The 19,708-nt window shown below is 44.0% G+C and overlaps 1 protein-coding gene across 5 annotated transcripts in view; it reads left to right on the top strand.

The window, feature by feature from the left end:
• FBLN5 (fibulin 5) overlaps nt 1–19,708 on the top strand; it is a 68,890-nt gene that overhangs the window by 35,783 nt on the left and 13,399 nt on the right. For all 5 annotated transcript variants that reach the window (XM_048485215.1, XM_048485214.1, XM_048485212.1 and 2 more), the window contains 3 exons: nt 4,482–4,604; nt 10,021–10,137; nt 15,014–15,133. In XM_048485215.1, the coding sequence (XP_048341172.1) occupies nt 4,482–4,604; nt 10,021–10,137; nt 15,014–15,133 (360 nt within the window). The remainder of the gene's footprint in view (nt 1–4,481; nt 4,605–10,020; nt 10,138–15,013; nt 15,134–19,708) is intronic.

Raw genomic sequence — 19,708 nt, 5'->3', positions numbered from 1 at the left:
GTTCAAATTCATTTTTATCACCTGCTCTGATATGACAGACGATGGTGTGGTTGGTTGTGGTGGTTTTTCCAGGCTGTGTGGCCGTGGTCTGGTGTGGTTGTCTACACGGTTGTGCAAACAGATACGTCTGGAGAGGGGGCCAGCAAGTACTTCGTATGCCTGGCTTCCCACTCCTTCTCCCTTTCTAAGTATAGTCATAGCATTGACACTAATAATAATGACAATGGATGGAGTTTCTACAGAAGGTTGAACACGCGTATGAGATTTTACGGAGCAAATGAAACAGGGATGGGTTTCTGTGCTAAGAGCCAGAGTGGTGTAGTGATTAAGAGTGGTGGACTCTAATCTGAAGAACCAGGTTTGAATCCCCACTCCTCCACATGAAAACTCTAATCTGGTGTACTGAATTTGTTTCCCCGCTCCTCCACACAAAGCCTGCTGAGTGATGTTGAGCGATTCACATTTCTGTCAGAACTCTCTCAGCCTCACCTACCTCACAAGGTGTCTGTTGTGGAAAGAGGAAGGGAAGGAGTTTGTAAGCGTCTTTGAGACCTCTTACAAGAGAGAATGTAGATATAGGTGCTGGTGAGATGACAGAGGGAAAGGAAGAAGACATGACAGTCAGAGTGAACAAAGTGGCTCTACAGAGCAAGCCTGACATGAGGGCGATTTGATGACAACATCTGTTACCCTGTTGAGTGCCAGGATTGATTCAGCTGATCTGGCTGGCTAGGCTGGTGTACCCCACCTCTTTCATGGCTCCATGAGGAGATCGGGAATGGGGCCAGTCGGGCTCACTCCAACCCCCATCTCCATGTGGTTGTTCAGGTGTGGGGCTAGCATCACATTCCAAACCCCTGTGTCTTATAAGAAGAAGAAGAAGAGTTTGGATTTATATCCCCCGTTTCTCTCCTGTAGGAGACTCAAAGGGGCTTACAATCTCCTTGCCCTCCCCCCCTCACAACAAACACCCTGTGAGGTGGGTGGGGCTGAGAGAACTCCGAAAAGCTGTGACTAGCCCAAGGTCACCCAGCGGGCGTGTGTGGGAGTGTACAGGCTAATCTGAATTCCCCAGATAAGCCTCCACATCTCAAGCGGCAGAGCTGGGAATCAAACCTGGTTCCTCCAGGTCAGAGTGCACCTGCTCTTAGCCACTGCTAATAAGCAAGTTAAGTTTCCTTATCTCAGCTATCACAAGCAGCTCTGAGGTCAGACACTGTTCTCTTTCTACAGATGCGGAGCTGAGCCAGAAATGTGGGGATTTGCAAAAAGTTGGTACTCAGGACTGAGGTTCAAAATGAGATTTCCTTAGTCCACCCAAAGTACCACACCAAGTCCTTGGGCACTCACTTTTCCGGTATTTTGTTGAGGGTACCTCATAAAAGTAAAGGTGCATGCACTAGAAATCCATGTGGGGTTTCTTTATAAAAGAAGATGTTTTCCTGATGAGGTGTGCTCTGTGAGACCTTGAACTAGTCTCCAGAGTAACCTGGGAGCCATCCGGATTGGGGCTCAGGCTGTGTGCTGCACAAAGCCAGCCAAGATATTGGAGGAGTGGACAAGGAGTAACTATTGAGTAAGCCTACCTTTCTTGTATTGTGTTTAGACAAGGTTCTCACTTGGGACTAGCAAGGTTGTTTGTTTTCTTGCTATCTGAACCTGCTCTGTCTACTTATCTGCACTCTACTTAAATAAACTCATCACTCATAAGCCTTGTACGCAGTGGTATAGCTGGCCCATTTGGAGCCCGGGGCGGACTCAGAATTTTCCAGGGGCCCCCGCAGTTCGCCTCCTGTGCTCCACGCTCCCTGCACGCCACACCACCCGTGTGCTCCATTTACCTAGAAGCTGGCCGATGGGCGCAGGCCTCCCTTGTCCCGGGCCTTCCAAGAAGTGCTTGGGCCTTGGCCAGCGCAATGTGTGCGCACCGCCGCTGCACCCATTGCCTGGCCTCCAGAGCACGCTTATAGCTGCCTTCTCTCAGACTGGGCTTTGGTGCGATGCAACGCATGCATGTCACACGGAGGCCCAATTACTTCTGGGAAGGAAGAGGGTATGGCTGAGCCTCAGCCGTTGACCATGCCCATGGCTGGAAGGCAGCCAATGAGCGCAGGCCTTGTCCTGGGCTGGGCCTTGGTGCGACATGTGCCCATCTCGCCGAGGCCCAGCCACTTCCAGGAAGGAGGAGGGGCATGGCTGGGCCTCAGTGCGATGTGTGCACTGCCCCTGCACCCATTAGCCAGCCTCCAGCCATGGCCGTGTTCTCCAGAGCATGCCCGCATCTGGAGGCCGGCCAACTGCCACATGCTGAGGCCCAGCCAGGAGGCCCAGCCAGGAGGCCCAGCCAGGAGCAGCAGTGGCGTAGTGGCTAAGAGCAGTGGCTAAGAGCAGGTGCATTCTGATCTGGAGGAACTGGGTTTGATTCCCAGCTCTGCCACTTGAGCTGTGGAGGCTTATCTGGGGAACCAGATTAGCTTGTGCACTCACACACATGCCAGCTGGGTGACCTTGGGCTAGTCACAGCTTTTCGGAGCTCTCTCAGCCCCACCTACCTCACAGGGTGTTTGTTGTGAGGGGGGAAGGGCCAGGAGATTGTCAGCCCCTTTGAGTCTCCTGCAGGAGAGAAAGGGGGGATATAAATCCAAACTCTTCTTCTTCTTCTTCTTCATGTCTGGGAAGGAGGAGGGGCATGGCTGGGCCTTGGCACGATTGTACACATTGTGCCGAGGCCCAGCCACACCCCTCCTTCCCAGAAGTGGGGGGGGGGCATTTTTTGCACTCCCACGCATGACTCCCATGGGGGCGCCCGGGGTGTTTGTCCCTGGATGTCCCTGTGGCAGCTAATGCTTGTAATCTTTTGTGGCTCCCATACATATTCAAGAACTCTTGATCACACTATCCAGTAATGAACCAAGCCTTCCTATAATACAACTGGTGAGAGGTTCTGGTTCCCAACTTTGGGGTAAAGCTGGAGTTCTGGCAACCAACATGTTCCCCTTGGTTTAGAGGGACTTCTTGACAAGAATCACCCTGCTGTCCATTCCTACCAGTTGTATGTGGTGATTGGCTGCATGTGAACAGAATCTGTGTGTGTGCAAACTGTGCGATCAGGGAATCTGCAGAGAGCAGAAGGTGAAAACATGGTGCAATCCTAAACAGAGGTAACCTAAGTCCACTGGAATCATTAGAAAGCTATAGCTCTGTTCAGGATTCAACTGCAACACAATAGCTTTAGATGTGTTCTCTACATATTTATTTATTTATTTGCATTATTTATAGTCTGCCTTTCTTAGTTGGACTCAAGTAGATTACACAGAGTGAATCAGTACGAGTACAATATAGGATGGGGCATTCAGTGAATAATGGCATAGGAATTAGGGTTGTAGAACCAACCAGAAATCTAAAGATCAGAACTGAAACAAAGCAAAAGTATTATTATGACAGATTAAATGAGGCAAAAATTACACAGTAGGACCCTTGCTTCAGCAGGTGATACATGGTAGTACAAACCACAGTCACTAAGAATTTATGCAAGTAACTTTGTGAAACATTTTGTATGGTGTGACTCTATGTGTAGAAAATTCTTCTTGAACAATTCAGCTTTGCATAGTTTGTGGAAAGCCTTGGTATGTAAGAAGATCATGTATAGTCCTGAAACAATGCTGAGTTGGGTTACAGTTGGATTCCAACTGTATCTGTTTAGTTTATTTATTGGATCCCTTTCCCCAGAAATACTGAAAATCACATACAGCTGAGTTGAGATGGGTTCAGTGGGACTTACTTCCTAGTAACTGTTGGATCCCATGTTTATTCAGAAAGAAGATCCGCAGAATTCAGTGGGACTTGCTTCCAAGTATGCGTAAACTGGACTACAACCAAATAGTGTTACTAAGAGGCAACTCTTCTAAAGGGACTACTCCCATGAAACTGTGCAAAAAACAGCAAAAATCTCAATGTGCTTACTGGAGGGTCAGTCCCATTGAACTCTGGAAACCTACATTGTGAAATTATGCTTCAGATATGTTGAGGACTGCATTTCTAGTGTCCTAGAGATCAGCCATAACATAGAAGACATTTTTAATTGCATTTGGTTACAAATTCTCAGTTGATGTTACCACAGAAATGTTATATACCAGGAAAGCAACAGGGAAATGTAACATCATACCAAAGATATTAGAAATACCCTTAGTCAGTGAATCCATTCTACATGAGTCAGAGCATCTGTTGGGTGGATGTGTCTCCTGAACTGCCAAGGATTTTCATGCACTTAGTACTTTGGCTCATGAAGTACCAGAGTGAATTTTGTTCACTGCTTCAGAAACTGTGGTCAAAGCAGCTCCAAATATATTCTGGCATTACATTTGACACAGATATAGCTTTTATGTGCCTGATTGCATGACTGGGGCTCTGTAGTTAAAACAAATATTGCTTTGTGTATGGATACTTTAATGGTGCTGTTGTGACACATCTCTATATTACAGATATTGATGAATGTGCAACGGAGTCACATCAGTGCAACCCCACCCAAATCTGCATCAACACTGAAGGAGGATACACTTGCTCCTGCACTGAAGGATATTGGCTTTTGGAAGGACAATGTATAGGTAGGTTATGAAGGGCAACAGGTATATTTGGTATATATAATCCTGTCAAGCAAAGTTGTGGGCAGAAATGTGGATTGTGCAGCACGTCAAATTAGAATAGTTATTTGTCAAAAGACCAGCCGTTTTACCTCAGAAGTTCATTAAAACATAAGCAGAACTTTACTTAACTTGAGAGAGATATTTACATTATATACACAGTATCACAAATAATAGTTACATGCACAGCTCATGGTTTGTTACAATTTGGTTGCATTACAATATCTTTTAGTCAGAGCGCATTTCTATATCATTTGGTTTACAGCAGTATACACAGCAGAATACAGAGCATCTTTTCTCTTAGTCAGTCAGACAGTCTCTGAGAATGTGTGGGAACAGAACACTACCAACGGATTTTAACTGTCACCTTTAGAATGTTTGTTCAGCTTCCCAGAATTCCATTCTGCTCTTGCTGCTGCATGCAAAGCAAGGCTGGAAATTCCAACAGGTTATACATTAGGATGAAGTGCATTTTAAAAAAAATGCAATGATTTCTACTTGGTAGAAAGGGTCACACTGAGCCAATTATTTGGTGAGCTGTTCAGATGCATCCATGTGTTCATTTTCCTAATTATGCTGTTTTGTCATATGATTAAACTTCCTTGCTGCTGCTACCTTTTTCATCTGCTGCAGTCTCTGCTGATGATGTTTAGTAGGTCATAAAGCAAAATGGGGAAAAATAAAGTCATGATTTTTGAACTGAGACTTGTCTCTCAGTGTTTCAGTGTCTGCTCATGAACCTTGCAAACAGCTCTTATGATCACTTGTCAAATGTATACTGCTGATTGCACAGGTGCAAAAAGCATATAATACATTTTATGTTGGCTATTTAATGGATATGTTCTAAAAGTGTAGGCACAAATAGTGACAAATGTTTCCGGATTGGTTTGCAGCTTGGGTGTGCTACTTAACATAGCAATCACCTTCAAAAACCAAGTGGCAGCTATGGTTCAGAGTTCTTTTGAACAGGTTCGGCTGGTGCATCAGCTGTGTCTATTCCTGGGACAGTCAGGCATAGCCATAGTGATCCATATCTTAGTTACATCTGGATTGTACGGTTGCAATGCTCTCTACTTTGGGTAACCCTTGAAGAGGATTTGGAAGCTGCAGCTGTGCAGAATGATGAGGCTAGATTGGTTGTCAGGGCGGGGCCCACTACTAGGTGCTTGTGATCTGATATTACAGCAAGCATACTGGCTAGTGATTTGCTCTGGAACCCAATTCAAGCTGGTGGTTTTGTCCTGTGAAGCCCTACGTGGCTTGGGACTTGGGTATATGAAGGACCATTGTCTCTCATATGTTCCTACTTGGGAATTAAAATCACAAGGAAAGCCCTCCTAACTGTCCCACCAATCAAAGAAGGTCATCTGGTAGGCACATGAGAGAGAACCTTTTTTGTGTCAGCTCCATGATTGTGGAACAGCCTCCCCAGGAAGGGACATCTGGCCGTCTCCTCGTTGAACTTCAGGAAGCAATGAAAGACAGTTTTATTTAGGATGCATTTGACTTAGCAGACCAGGTGCTCGGGAGCAGCAGCAGCAGAAGGCCATTGCTTTCACATCCTGCATGTGAGCTCCCAAAGGCATCTGGTGGGCCACTGCGAGTAGCAGAATGCTGGACTAGATGGACTCTGGTCTGATCCAGCTGGCTTGTTCTTATGTTCTTATGACTAATTTTATTCTTACTTATTGATAGTCCTATATGGAGATTTTAAATTGTGGTCTTTTATGTATTTTTATTTGAAAAATTATTTATATTGTAAGCTGCCTTGAGTTCTGCAAGGCAGAAAGGCAGCTAACAAATATTTAAATAAATAAATAAGGATTTGTATTGTCGAAGGCTTTCACAGCCGGAATCACTTGGGTGCTGTGTGGTTTCCGAGCTGTATAGCCGTGTTCTAGCAGCATTCTCTCCTGACGTTTCGCCTGCATCTGTGGCTGGCATCTTCAGATGATCCTCTGAAGAGGCCAGCCACAGATGCAGGCGAAACGTCAGGAGAGAATGCTGCTAAAACACGGCCATACAGCCCGGAAACCACACAGCACCTAAATAAGGATTGTTTAAATCACAAGGACCCTCTATTCTATTCTTGGAAAGTGCTAAGTAATAGAAGCAGTGGTGGTAGCAATTATCATAAGCTAAATCCAAGATGGAAAACTATTGAAAATGTTCTCATGCATCTGAGAAGTGTGTTTCCAGGTTCATCGTAAACAGTTTGGCTGGAATTACATGTCTCCTGCAAACTAGTGGGGTGCAGAAATAACTTGCCTCAAAAGAAAAGATTAAACATTTCCCTCTCCCAGCTTCTTTGTTCACACTCCATGTGCCAAAGATGTGTGCAGGATCCAAGTTGCAGGGAAAGTGGCTTGACAAAGGGCATTGCAATAGAATAAATAGCCAAAGGAGGAAGTGCTTCTCTGCTACAACTCACCCCCTCATCTCACTCCTTTGTAGCTATTCAGTGGAGATCTGTTGGAATTTTGCAAGTGTCAGTCACACAGTCCAGTAATGAAGGAGTTAATGTTATGCTTGCTAATTAGTGATGTCAGAAGTCATTGACCAGGTAATTGACCCCTATTGGTCAAGCAGACCCCCATAAGATACATGCAGGTCTGCACTTAGGCAATAGGTATATATCCTTTGTTACTCTCTGCACATGCTGTCTAGTAGCTTGTTAGCCATGTGATAGCCAAGGCACAAATTAGCTAATCGAGCTAGTCAGTTAGAAAGATATTTTCTTGTTTTGTTTCCAAGTTTACTCTTCCCTGTTTTGTAGCCTGTCAACTTTATTTACAGTAAGCAACTGCCTCTGCCTCTCTGTTGCGCAAACTCTGCATTTATAAGAAGTGTGATATAGTAATCACAACTGAGATTCGCATCAAGATCCCAGTTCTTAAACATGGGTCTTTGCCAGATGTGAAGATCGGACTTTACATTTGATCCAAATACTGCAGTCTGTTCCAGTTTGGAAGCAAAAGGGCATACTTGCGATTCCAAAAATCCATCCATCCATTATGACCTTGTTTACAGGATGTTCTCAGACAAGAATACCTGCTAATATTGTCTTTTCCATCTGCTGCTTGTCAAAATGATTGAGGTGTTGGGAGAAAGGAACTATTGGTACAAACATAGAATCGTCCATAAGGCTGTGTTGGGGTAGAGAAATAAATGTAGAACTCATTTTATGAAGAATTTGAAGTCTGAAGTGTTACTAGTCACAAAACCACTATAAATCCCAAATAAAAACTGGGGCCAAAAAAGGAAGAAGAACTGATTGAGTGGATGAACTGATTTTTTTTCTGGGATGAGAAAGAGAAAACTATATCCAGCTCAATGTTAAAATTATTGGCTTTGAACGCTATTAATCAACTAGAGGGTTTTTTTGTTCTTTCCTTTCATCCCTATCCTTTGTGTGTTCAATTTCAGTTAAGTCAATAAGCCATGCAACCCCTGCCATTCTGATTTTTTAAAAGATTTTGAAACCCATTCATAATGGGAATTAAAATATTTCCATGGAAAGCTACTGCTAGAATGATATATGGAAGTATTGCAGGGCCATCCTTGATTTTTGTTCAGAGTAACATCATCAGTAAGAACACCCTTGTCTGGAAAGTGTCCAGGGATAATATCTTTCTTCTCTTGTACTACACCATCCAACACAGTTTGGGTGCCAACAGTCCTCAGTATTGTTCTCTCCTGAGAACTGAAACCCCACTTTGTTCTGGAAGAATGGCCAATTATTCCACAAATCTACTGATGACATCCTGCATAACCTGTGGAAACCTGTGAAGTCTTTAGTGATCAACTAGACCTCTGTATCCTTGACTTCTACCCCATATAGACAAAAGTTCAAGGCTGTGCAATGGTACCACTCCAATAGATCCTATAGCAGGGGTAGAGAACCTTTAACACTCAAAGAGCCATTTGGACCCGTTTTCCATGGGAAAAGAAAACACTTGGAGCCGCAAATAGTTTTTGACATTTAAAATAAAGTTAACACTATATATATTGGGTTTTTTAACCTTTTACTCTGCTCATTCTGAGAAGCGCATGGATGCGTCCGCCCTGCTGCCTGCAGGGCGGGCAAAGATGGGGCCAGCAGCTCGGCCTCGCCAGCCGCTGGGAAAGCACCCACCCCGCTCCAACGGCGCAGGTGAGAGGGGAAGCCCGCGGCGCGGCCCAGCCGGCTGCAGGCAGTTGGTGTGCCCACCCTGCTGCCTGCAGGGCGGGCAAGGATGGGGCCAGCAGCTTGGCTCGTGGAGCCACAGTGCAAGGGCAGAAGAGCCGCGTGTGGCTCTTGAGCCGCAGGTTCCCTACCCCTGTCCTATAGGTACAGTAATTACCAACATTATCAGGGTCAGCAGTACAAGCTGCCTCAAGAGCAGTAGCAACGTGAAAGTTTCCCATCCAAAGGTAGAGAGAAGTGTCATCAAGTTATATCTGATTTATGGCAACCCAATAGGGTTTTCAAGGCAAGAGACTAACAGGGGTGGTTTGCCATTAAGCTTCTGCACCGCATAGCGAATTACCTCACTCAGTATTCCATGGTAGAGGATGTCCCATCTCAAAGAGTACCTTAGCTAGGACTGACTTCTTGCCTTAGCTTAGCTTTTGAGATCTGATGAGATCAGGCTATCCTAAGCCAACCAAGTCAAGGCAAGAGATCTGTTACCAAATAATTATTAGTATTGTTGTCTTGGGTCCTAGAGTCAGTGACGAAGAAAGAGGGAACTGTACCGGGGGCATGAGCTATCCGCCCACCCCCGACACGCCCCACCCCTGAAATGCCTTCGGCTGTGCCCCCAACACGTGACGGCAATGGTGGCGCCCTCAGATATCCCCATTGCTGCTACGCGTCTGCCTAGAACATTGATTCCCAACCAGGGTTCCGTGGTACCCTGGGGTGCCATGAGCACGTCCCAGGGGTACCATGACAATGCTACTGCTCCCCCACCGGAATTAAATGGATTTTGAAGAGGGGAGCCTCATGGGCTCCCTTTAAACAACACTGAAAAACAGCATTGTTTGATTTGCCTAAATTCGGCAGGGATTGGGGGGTAGATTTAAAGGGAGCTCTCCCTTTAAATCCCCCCAATCCATGCCAAATTTAGGCAAACAAATAACATAGGTGTCAACACTTCTTTCCCTCTCCTCCCCCTGCCTGCCACTCCCCCCACCTGCAGGCCAAAAATGGAAAAAACCCTTAAAAATGCAAAAAAAAAATCAAACGAACCTCAAGGGTACCCTGAGATATGAAGAGTGAGGTCAAGGGTACCATGATGTCGAAAATGTTGGGAAACACTGGCCTACAATCATATCTTTTGTTTCATGTGGCAGGTTCAATTATGAGTCAGACTTATCATTCACAATTTTCTTTCAGACATAGATGAATGTCGTTACGGTTACTGCCAGCAGCTGTGTGCCAATGTCCCTGGCTCTTACTCTTGTACCTGCAATCCAGGGTTTATCCTGAATGAAGATGGAAGATCATGCCAAGGTAATCTGTGCGTGCAGAGAGAATGAGAGGCAGTAGCTGCCATGTCTGCTCTTAGCCCAAGGCTCTTTGAGATTTATATAGCATCGGATGTGTTGTGCTGATTGCTCTCTTGCTCCTGTCAGTGTGTTCTGGATTTTTGTGTTGCATACTTGACCTTGCTTTAAAAGTTTGATTTTCAAAAAAAATTAAATTGTGGTGCAGGGATTCTGTATTGATATATGCATAATAAGGAGCAAATGTATTTATTTAAATTATGTGTACACCACCCTCACTAAAAATCTTATCATCTGAGGGGTACTGATGTGCTCTCCCACTCACTGACAACGGGAAACTCTTCAGACACATCAGCAGTTGAGGCTGCTCAGGGTATTTTCTGCACACTTTTGAAAACAGTTAGAAACTTGATGGGATTCCCAGAATGCTGAATTTAGCGCCTCATGCAAAATGTATCCCATTTTGTCGTATTATTTCAGAATACATACAGCCCTGTATGTGTGTGTGTGTGTGTGTGTGTGTGTGTGTGTGTTTGCTTATGTGTTTTGATACTTTGTGTAATTTCTTGTAATTTCTTGTACTAATTTCTTGTACTAAAGCCATAAAATTATCAACAGTCAAGGGGAAAATAACCCAAGAAGCATCTCATTAATTTGCTCATAAACAGGATTATGAAGAGTTAAAGCTTGCCATCACATTAACCTTTCCCCTTCTTTTTATCCTGCTGGTCTTGGCCAGGTTTTGTTATGCTTAAAACAGTTGGAATTTAAATTAGTAGATAAACAAGGAAGCACCTGCCGGATGTATTTCAGTTGTTTGCTGCATTGAAGTCGGATTCCAAGCAGATCATGCAGAATTTTTTAAAGATGTCACAGTGGTCAAATGCAGTCTTTTCTGCACTGAAGTGTTATTCGGTTGATAGAGATTGGAGTACATCACCCATTGCTGCCTGATAAATATTATGATAGGTGAGCACAGCAGAGCTAGAATATTTTCTTCTTGCTCCCTAGTGGGCGTAGGCAACTCTGGACATTACTCAATAGTGCTGACAAGAAGTGGATCAAGTGACTGGCACATAAACTTCCCTTTCTTCCTGTCTAGAGTTGTGACTTTCTCATGAGTGAACTTTTCTACACGTCTATTGGGGGAAAGAAAGCCCCCTATGTTTTATTACTTGCTGTGTGCCTGAGCATCTCTATGTTAAAGTTCAGGAGAAGCAAAGGCAATGGTGGAGGAGAAAGTGAAATACTCAAAAAGTAGCTGCATTCATTGGGACAGTTCTTGCAGTTTTTGAGAGCAGCAAGCAACCTTGACCCATATGTAATATGTGTTTATTTATTTTAAAAATTATATACTATCTCTTCTCTTGGTTCAGGGTGGCTTGCAATAATAATTAAAGTATCCCCAGCCAAATCTGAGGATGGCTTCCTAATGACTATAGTTGCTACTTAGGGACATGTGGAAAGAAACAGTTCTTCAAATATGTGGGTCCTAGGTCATGAAGAAGTCAGTCTATGGCTGTGGTGGTGAACCTTTGGCACTCCAGGTGTTATGGACTACAATTCCCATCAGCCCCTGCCAGCATGGCCAATTGGAGTGCCAAAGATTCGCCACCACTGGTCTATGGCAACCAATCTTGATCCTCCTGGATCTGAGGCTCATTCCGCACATGCAGAATGCACTTTCAAACTGCTTTCAGTGCTGTTTGAAGCTGTGCACAATAGCAAAATCCACTTGCAAACAGTTGTGAAAGTGGTTTGAAAATGCATTTATTTTGCGTGTGCAGAAGGGGCCTGAGATTGCAAATGCCTTAGCAGACCAGGTGCTCGGGAGCAGCAGCAGCAGAAGGCAGAGGTATAGCTGGGCCAAACTGCGCCCGGTGCACAGCCTATATTTTCTCCCCCCCCCATGGCCCCCCTGCGCGCCCCCCCTTCCCCCCTTCCCACACTTACCTTAATTCCTTTCCTTTTTCTAGAACTTTTTCAGGCTGAAAAAAAGGCCTATTCACAGTTCAGGCATAAAAATGGCTGATGGGAACTATACTTCCCAGGAGACCTTGTGAGCTTGTTTTTTCTAAAACCATAACTTTGGTCTTAATATAATTAATCTGTAAAGCCTCTTTGTTACAAAAATCACCTAATCTGTACAGCAATTTACTTAGACCTATACGTGTGTGGGAGACTAAAACCATGTTGTCGGTATGCAAGAGGATGGAAGTTTTCTGTGAGCCTAAAGAAATGGGGAAAAAACTCAGAACCAGATAACCTAAACACTATGTTATTTAGATCTAGGTTGAAGATCGTGTGTAGGGGGCAATACACACCTTTGCTTTATCTCACCTGGAGATTGGGATTTCCTCAGTTAAAGATCCAGAGTTAGCCACCATGATTGTAGCAAAGATACCAACATGCAATTCCCATAAGAAAAATAATCAATGTTTGTCCATATTTATGCTAGCCAGTGGCGAAGCTCCCACGGGGACATCCGGGGACACTTGACCCGGGCGCACCCCGTGGGAGTCACGTGGGGGGCGCAAAACCATCCCAGCGCCTCCCCTCCTCTGCCTGATCTCCAGCCGTTCTCCCCTTCTCCTTGCCTGTCTCCAGTCAGCTTCCTCCCTCCTTGCCTCGCTTGTCTTGATCGCTGCTGCTCTCCCTCACTCCTCATTCACTTCTCTCAGTTTTGGATTTTGCTCTTCATGAGGGAGGGAGGGGAGGGGAGGGGGGGGGAGGAAAAAAGGCTGGGATAGGAGCCAGGATCGAGCCAGGAGAGTGGGAGAAGAGATCATGCATACCCCTTCTGAAACTCTGCATTGGTAAGTTTTAAAAAGAAAAAAATGAAAGGTGTCTCTTTTAGTTCTTCAGTTTTATAGGGGCTTCACTAGGGGCTAATAAAACAAAGCTAGTTTATGGCTTTTACCTGTTTTCTTCCAGCATAAGCACAGTATTATATCTGTGAAATTGCATTTGTATGGAGATCTCTTAGTGCATTGAATATGAAAAATAATCCCTTCATAGGTAATGGTTTAGCACTATACAACTGCATCTATACAAACAGCACACAAGCAGCATAATTTGCATACTTGATTCCACTTTGAAAAAGATCTATCTTTAAACCTTCCAGTCTCTCCCCCTTGTTATTTTTTAGTTGCCTGTGGCTATTTTGTTTTTGGTATAGTTTTTTGGGCATATAATGTTATAATATCGGCTCTCTCTCAGAGTAACTGCAAAATGTGGGTTTTTTTTTTTTCTACTACAGATAGTGGAATGAATAGTTAGCTAAGGGTTCCAGCCTCCATGTGGTGGCTAGTAGATCTCCTGGAATTACAAAATGATTTTGTGGTACAGAGATCAGTTCACCAGGAGAAAATGGCAACTTTTGTACATGGTAGATTCTGCATTGCACTCCACTGAAATCTGTCCTCTCTCTTGAACCCCCCTTCCCTTTCAGGTTTTTTTCATTCCTTGAAAATCTCCCAGGTATTTCCCAATCTGGAGCAGACAACCCTAGTTCTGCACGCAATGTTGCATGTTTTAAGCCTAATAAGAAGCTATATCTTCTTTGAAGTGTGTTTGTGATGTCTAAATTGTAAACAAAGGAGCCTAGTAAAGAAGGAGCAGGGGACCCAAACACATCGCTGTGCATCTGGGCTTGTAGAGAGTGATGTTTTGGAATGCTTGGAGTAAACTCCCACAGTAAACTCTCTGAGGTTCAACAAAAAGGCATAGGAGGCCAAAGTCTGATAAAGTTGCCTCTTGCAGCACCTGATATTCAGAGGTTTAATGCCCCTGAATGTGGAAGTTTTGGCACAAGTTTCAGCACTCAAGACAGATTTTTTTCAAGGAGCAAGTCAAGAAAGTAGATTCTGAGTTTGTGTTTCAAGCAGCCCACCAGCAGCTTCTGGCCTTGGCATACCCAGGCAGATGAATGCTCACTCATATAAATTCAAAGAATACATAAGCCCTCAGCCTCTGGGAAGAAACCTTTTGGTCATCCAGGGTTACTTTGGGCTGCAACTCCTTAGCAATTAAAGGACAAATCTGCAGTGTACTTAAATTTTGTAGATACAAGTCTGAAATAGGCATTCAGGAGAAAGAGATGGAAATTCAGACTTGTACCAGGTGTCTCCTACTTGGTCAGGGTTTGATATTATTAATCCCAATTGGCTATTATTTTTGGCAATGCTTGGGAGAAATGCAAAGGAATGAGTGGAGGGTAATAAAACATTATTGAAACAAAACATTTTGAAAGCATTTTAAGTCGTATGGCACTTAAAATACTTTTAAGTGTTACAACAGTTGTTAAACATTTTGAAAATGTTGTCAAATTTTGTTAATCTCTGCTGTATGCCATGGCCCATTGCTGTGTTCAGATTTGTGAGTTGGGAAATGTTCTATAATGTGATGGTGGCTTTGAGATGACTTGGTGCAAAAAATCATTCTTTGGCTGTAGTGGGGGAGGGTGGTCTTTGGTCATGGGGGGAGGGGGGCTACCTGGGGGGGGGGGCGCAAATCCAGATTTTGCCCCGGGCTCAATTTTCCCTAGCTACACCTCTGATGCTAGCTAATGTAGTCCAGGGTCGATTTCTCTCAATGGAGTCAAAAGCTGCTGCCAAATCAACAAAGGCCACATACAATGTTTAGTAGGGCCCTTGATACTATGAAAGCTAGTTGGTAAAGTGTTTGGCAGTGTCCAATGGTAGATTGTCACTTCCTAAAGTGGACTTGTTGAGGGTGGATTACTTGTTGGAAATATACTTTAACTTAGTATACTTTAATCCAGACGTGTTAGATTCATTGTAAATTTGACTTTTTTTTCCACTAAAGCATTAATTTTATCCATCAGAAAAGTTATTGACATGCTAAGTATTGGTTTTCCACAGATGTGAACGAATGTACAACTGACAACCCTTGTGTACAAAACTGTATCAACACCTACGGCTCATTTCTTTGTCGCTGTGACCCTGGCTATGAATTGGAAACTGATGGGATTAGTTGTACTGGTAAGTAGAAATGGTGATGATTAATTTTTCTTACTGGAGAAAGGTTACAAGTTGCGTCTTCTTACTGTCTTATTATCACACATAACCGTAGCGTTATAGTCAGAAAATGAGAGATTATTAGGAACACCTAACCCCAGAATAATTTGAATAACTGAGGACAGTAATCCTGAAAAAAAGAAGTGGACACACCATGGGAGAACTTAAATTTGTTGGCAAGGACACCATACTGAACAGGAAAAAACATATGTGCATAGCATCATTTTTATCCAGCTTGGATAAGCAAGTTTGATATAATCTTTTGGAGCAATTCAAGAGGTTTGTACTTTGAGCCGGCATTTAGAAGAAGAAGAAAAGAGTTTGGATTTATATCCCCCCTTTCTCTCCTGTAGGAGACTCAAAGGAGCTTACAATCTCCTTGCCCTTCCCCCCTCACAACAAACACCCTGTGAGGTGGGTGCGGCTGAGAGAGCTCCGAAAAGCTGTGACTAGCCCAAGGTCACCCAGCTGGCATGTGTTGGAGTGCACAGGCTAATCTGAATTCCCCAGAGAAGCCTCCTCAGCTCAGGCGGCAGAGCGGGGAATCAAACCCGGTTCCTCCAGATTAGAATGCACCTGCTGTTAACCACTACGCCACTGCTGCTCTGCTTAGGACAGTGTTCATATTATGGGAGGAACGTAGGCATAATCCAAAAAAAGCTTCACCCCAATTTACCCCAATAATCCAAAAAAAGCTTTACCCCAATTTACCTCAGTTTTAGCTTTGCTTACCAATTCTCATAAGCCCTACCCCAACTTTTGTCCTAGAAAGTAAAATAGGAGTCCTGTGGCACCTTAAAGACTACCAACAATTATTCTATGTTGAATTGCCACATGGCTTCCCATCTGGAAATGACTTCTACAAAATGCTCTACAAATCTATGTGTGTATATGTGTGTGTGTGTGTGTGTGTATGTATGTATGTGTGTGTGTATATGTGTATATGTGTGTGTGTGTGTGTATGTATATATATATATATATATATATATAAACGTGAAATATATATATGTGTGTGTGTATATATGTGTGTGTGTGTGTGTGTGTGTGTATATAAAAACGTGAAATACCACTCACTGACTGACTGACTCATCAACAGAACTGAAGCTACACACATGAAATTTTGGCACACCTGTTCCTTACATACTCCAGGTGCTCACTATGAAAGGATTTCCCAAAATATTCACTTCTACTCGATTTATTACCTATTTACTGTTTTAACTGCTCATCTCTGGCCATCTGTGCGAACATTCTAAGGGCAAATAAGAACATAAGAAATATGCTGCATGTCACCCCAAAGTTCACAAACAGGCTGTAAAGAAATATGCTGAATGTCACCCCGAAATTCATAGAGAGCCTGTGATGAAGTATGCGTAGCGAAGCATGGGTGCCCTTCTAGTTATTTATATAGAATACATTCGACTGCTGAAAATTAAGAAGGCATTTACCTGCAGTAATAATGTTCTTGTGCCATATTTTCATTATGCTTATGAGAAATGGGTCCAGAAAGAAGAAGAGTTGGATTTATCTCAATTGTAAGGAGTCTCAAAGTGGCTTAAAAACTCCTTCCCTTCCTCTCCCCACAACAGACACCTTGTGAGGTATGAGGGACTGAGAGAGTTCTGAGAGAGGAGGCTTCATGTGTAAGAGTGGGGAAACAAACCTGGTTCACTAGAACAGAGTCTGCCATTCGTGTGGAGGAGTGGAGAATCAAATCCAGTTCTCCAGTTTAGAGTTTGCCACTCTTAACCACTACACCATGCTGGAAATAATACCCAATTATGAGCTGTGCTCTACAGATTCCCCCAGGGCTGCATGTCCCCTGGTAGGGGCAGGGGAGTCTCCACCTCTGCTTTTCTCATCGAGGCAGAGACATGCAACCTGACCTCTGGGAGGAAGCAGAAAGGAGCAGGCAGAAAGCAAAAGGTGAGCTGTGCTTGGCGGGGGGGGGGGCGGGGGCGTTCTTAAGGTCAATTTTTTTAACTATGTGCATTTTTCAAGGACTTGGGATCTTGGTCAGACCTCACCTGGAATACTGTGTTCAGTTCTGGGTGCTGCAATTCAAGAAGGATATTGACAAGCTGGAATGGGTCCAGAGGAGGGCAAACAAAATGGTAAAGGGTCTGGAATCCATGCCAATTGAATACAACATATGGCTACAGTAAGGAATATATTACTGAATCCATGCCCTATGACGAGAGCCTGAGGAAGCTGGGTATGTTTAGTTTGGCAAAGAGAAGGTTAGGGGGTGACATGATAACCATGCTTCAATATTTAAAGGGATGTCATGTGGAAGAGGGAGCAAGCTTGTTTTCTGCTGCTCCAGAGATTAGGAAAAGGAGTAATGGGTTCAAGGTACAGGAAAAGAGATTGCATCTAAACATTAGAAGGAACTCCTGACAGTTATGGCTGTTTGACAGTGCAATACACTTCCTCGGAGTGTAATGGAGTCTCTGGAGGTTTTTGAACAGAGGCTGGATGGCCATCTCTCAGGGGTGCTTTGATTGTTCTTGCATGGCAGGGGTTTGGACTTGATGTCCCTTGCAGTTTCACCTCTATGATTCCCTTTTTGTCCACCACTGCTCACAGCAGCAGTGGGAGAAAAGACATTAAAAATGGCTATCAAGCTGATAATGTGATGTTGTTAGGTCTCAAACTTTGAAGCAATAAACGGACTCTGTATTGTTGATCAGTAGTATTTATTGATAGACATTGAAGCACCCAGCTTGCCAAAGCCAGTTCTGGCAAACCTGGCATTTGCTATCCCCTGTATTCTAATGTTAGTCCCCCCTCCCATTTTTCCAAGAAATGTGAGAAATAGTTTGGAGCTGAGGCACCTCAAGGTCGGTGACAGATAGAGATAGAGAGCCACCTGGCAGTCTGCCTCCATGAGATAACAGAAACAATTCCGGTTCTCGTGAGACCAAAGTGTCAGGGGAAAGCCTAGTTATCTACTCAGTGTGTGAAGCCATAAAATAAAGATCAAGGAAAAATTTCCCCAGAATGGCAGTGGTAACGAATAGCAAGCTGGTTACATATATATTGTAGCAATTACATTGAGTTAGGAATGCATTTCAATCACCTAGATACAATTTCCCTGACAGATGTCATTTCCAGGGAAAAACCATGGAAGTGACCTCTTATTCCCAGAATCTCCCACTAGATGCTACTGGTAGGTTCAATCTGGCAACCCCAATTGAACTCCATTCCTCCTTATTCTGCTGCTGGAGCTAAACTATGCACTGTTCTCTTTGGGGCAGCCAGGGGTCTTTTGGATTCTGACATTGGCCCAGAAAGAGGGATGTTTGGAAAAGGATTTTGTGCGGCACTTCCTACTTATTTGGAAATCTCCACTCAGCCAATATGTATAGAAGACTTTGAACCTGAAGAAAACCAGAACTCTTGGGGTGTGCCAAATGTTGCTGATGTGACCAAGCCATATAATAGGGGAGGGTATGCAGACAAAACAGGGATTGTGTCTTATCTCAAATTATGAGTGAATCTGGATTAGTGCAGGGCTGGATCAGAATGGCCTCCTTAGCTAGGCACATTGTCAGAGGGACACATTGCCAGAGGGACACATTGCCAAAGTGACCGTGAGCTGCTGTTTGAATTGAACGTACCAAATCATGTGCCATAGTCTCTGGGAAAGAGATTATGCCATCACCTGAATATCCCAGTCTAGCCTGAGCTTGCCAGATCTTGACACTAAGCGGGTCGACCCTGGTTAGTAGTTGGATGGGACCCCACTGAGGAATACCACGGTTGCTATGCAGGCAAAGGCAAGCTACCTTTGAACGTCGTTTGCCCTAAAAACCCTATGGTATTACCAGAGGTTGGCTGCTACTTGATGGCAGAAGAGGAGTGGAGGGGAACTATCACAAAAGTGTGGGAGGACATCCCCAGACCCCTTCTATAACTCTGTAGTTTAGAGCACAGCTTTTAGGATTGTTATATTTGGGGGGAAGGGGTTAAGTCTATGGTTACCTTCCTGGAGTCTGTATAGAAGGGCAGCCTATACATTGCAGTGCGTAAATAATATACTTCCTGGCTGTGCATCAGCAAACTCTTTTGGCTTGCAGTTTCTACTTTGACCAAATGTACTTAGCAGCAAGCTCCACTAATTTCAGTGTCACATACTCTCTTGCAAGTGGGCTCAGGCTCACAGTTTTATTTTACCGAGTCAGTGCCATTTAACCACGGGGCTTTAACCTAGAATGCACCCCACTGTGCAGTTGAACTAAAGAAACATTTTCATGTTCTGGCTGCTAACCCGTTGGCAGCGGCAATAATCAGTTGTGATCAATTGAATTCAACATATGGCTACAATAAGGAATATATGACTGTTTCCAGTGCTGTCATGCTTGTTTTGGTTTGAGCGCTTTAAGCTTTTGCTTGAATTTAAAAAAGGATTAGTTAAATCTATTTGTGTAGTGAAAGGATCCCCAGGGCCTAGTTAAATGGGAGAGTCCAGAGCATACTCTGGAAAAAATAAATCTCTGAAAAATACTTTTTCAAATGCACTGTCAGCAGATGCAACAT

The sequence above is a fragment of the Sphaerodactylus townsendi genome, linkage group LG02, assembly GCF_021028975.2.
Source record: "Sphaerodactylus townsendi isolate TG3544 linkage group LG02, MPM_Stown_v2.3, whole genome shotgun sequence".
Lineage (NCBI taxonomy): Eukaryota > Metazoa > Chordata > Lepidosauria > Squamata > Sphaerodactylidae > Sphaerodactylus > Sphaerodactylus townsendi.
Note: the sequence above shows the minus strand (reverse complement) of the source record. Positions and strands in the feature narration are given on the sequence as shown.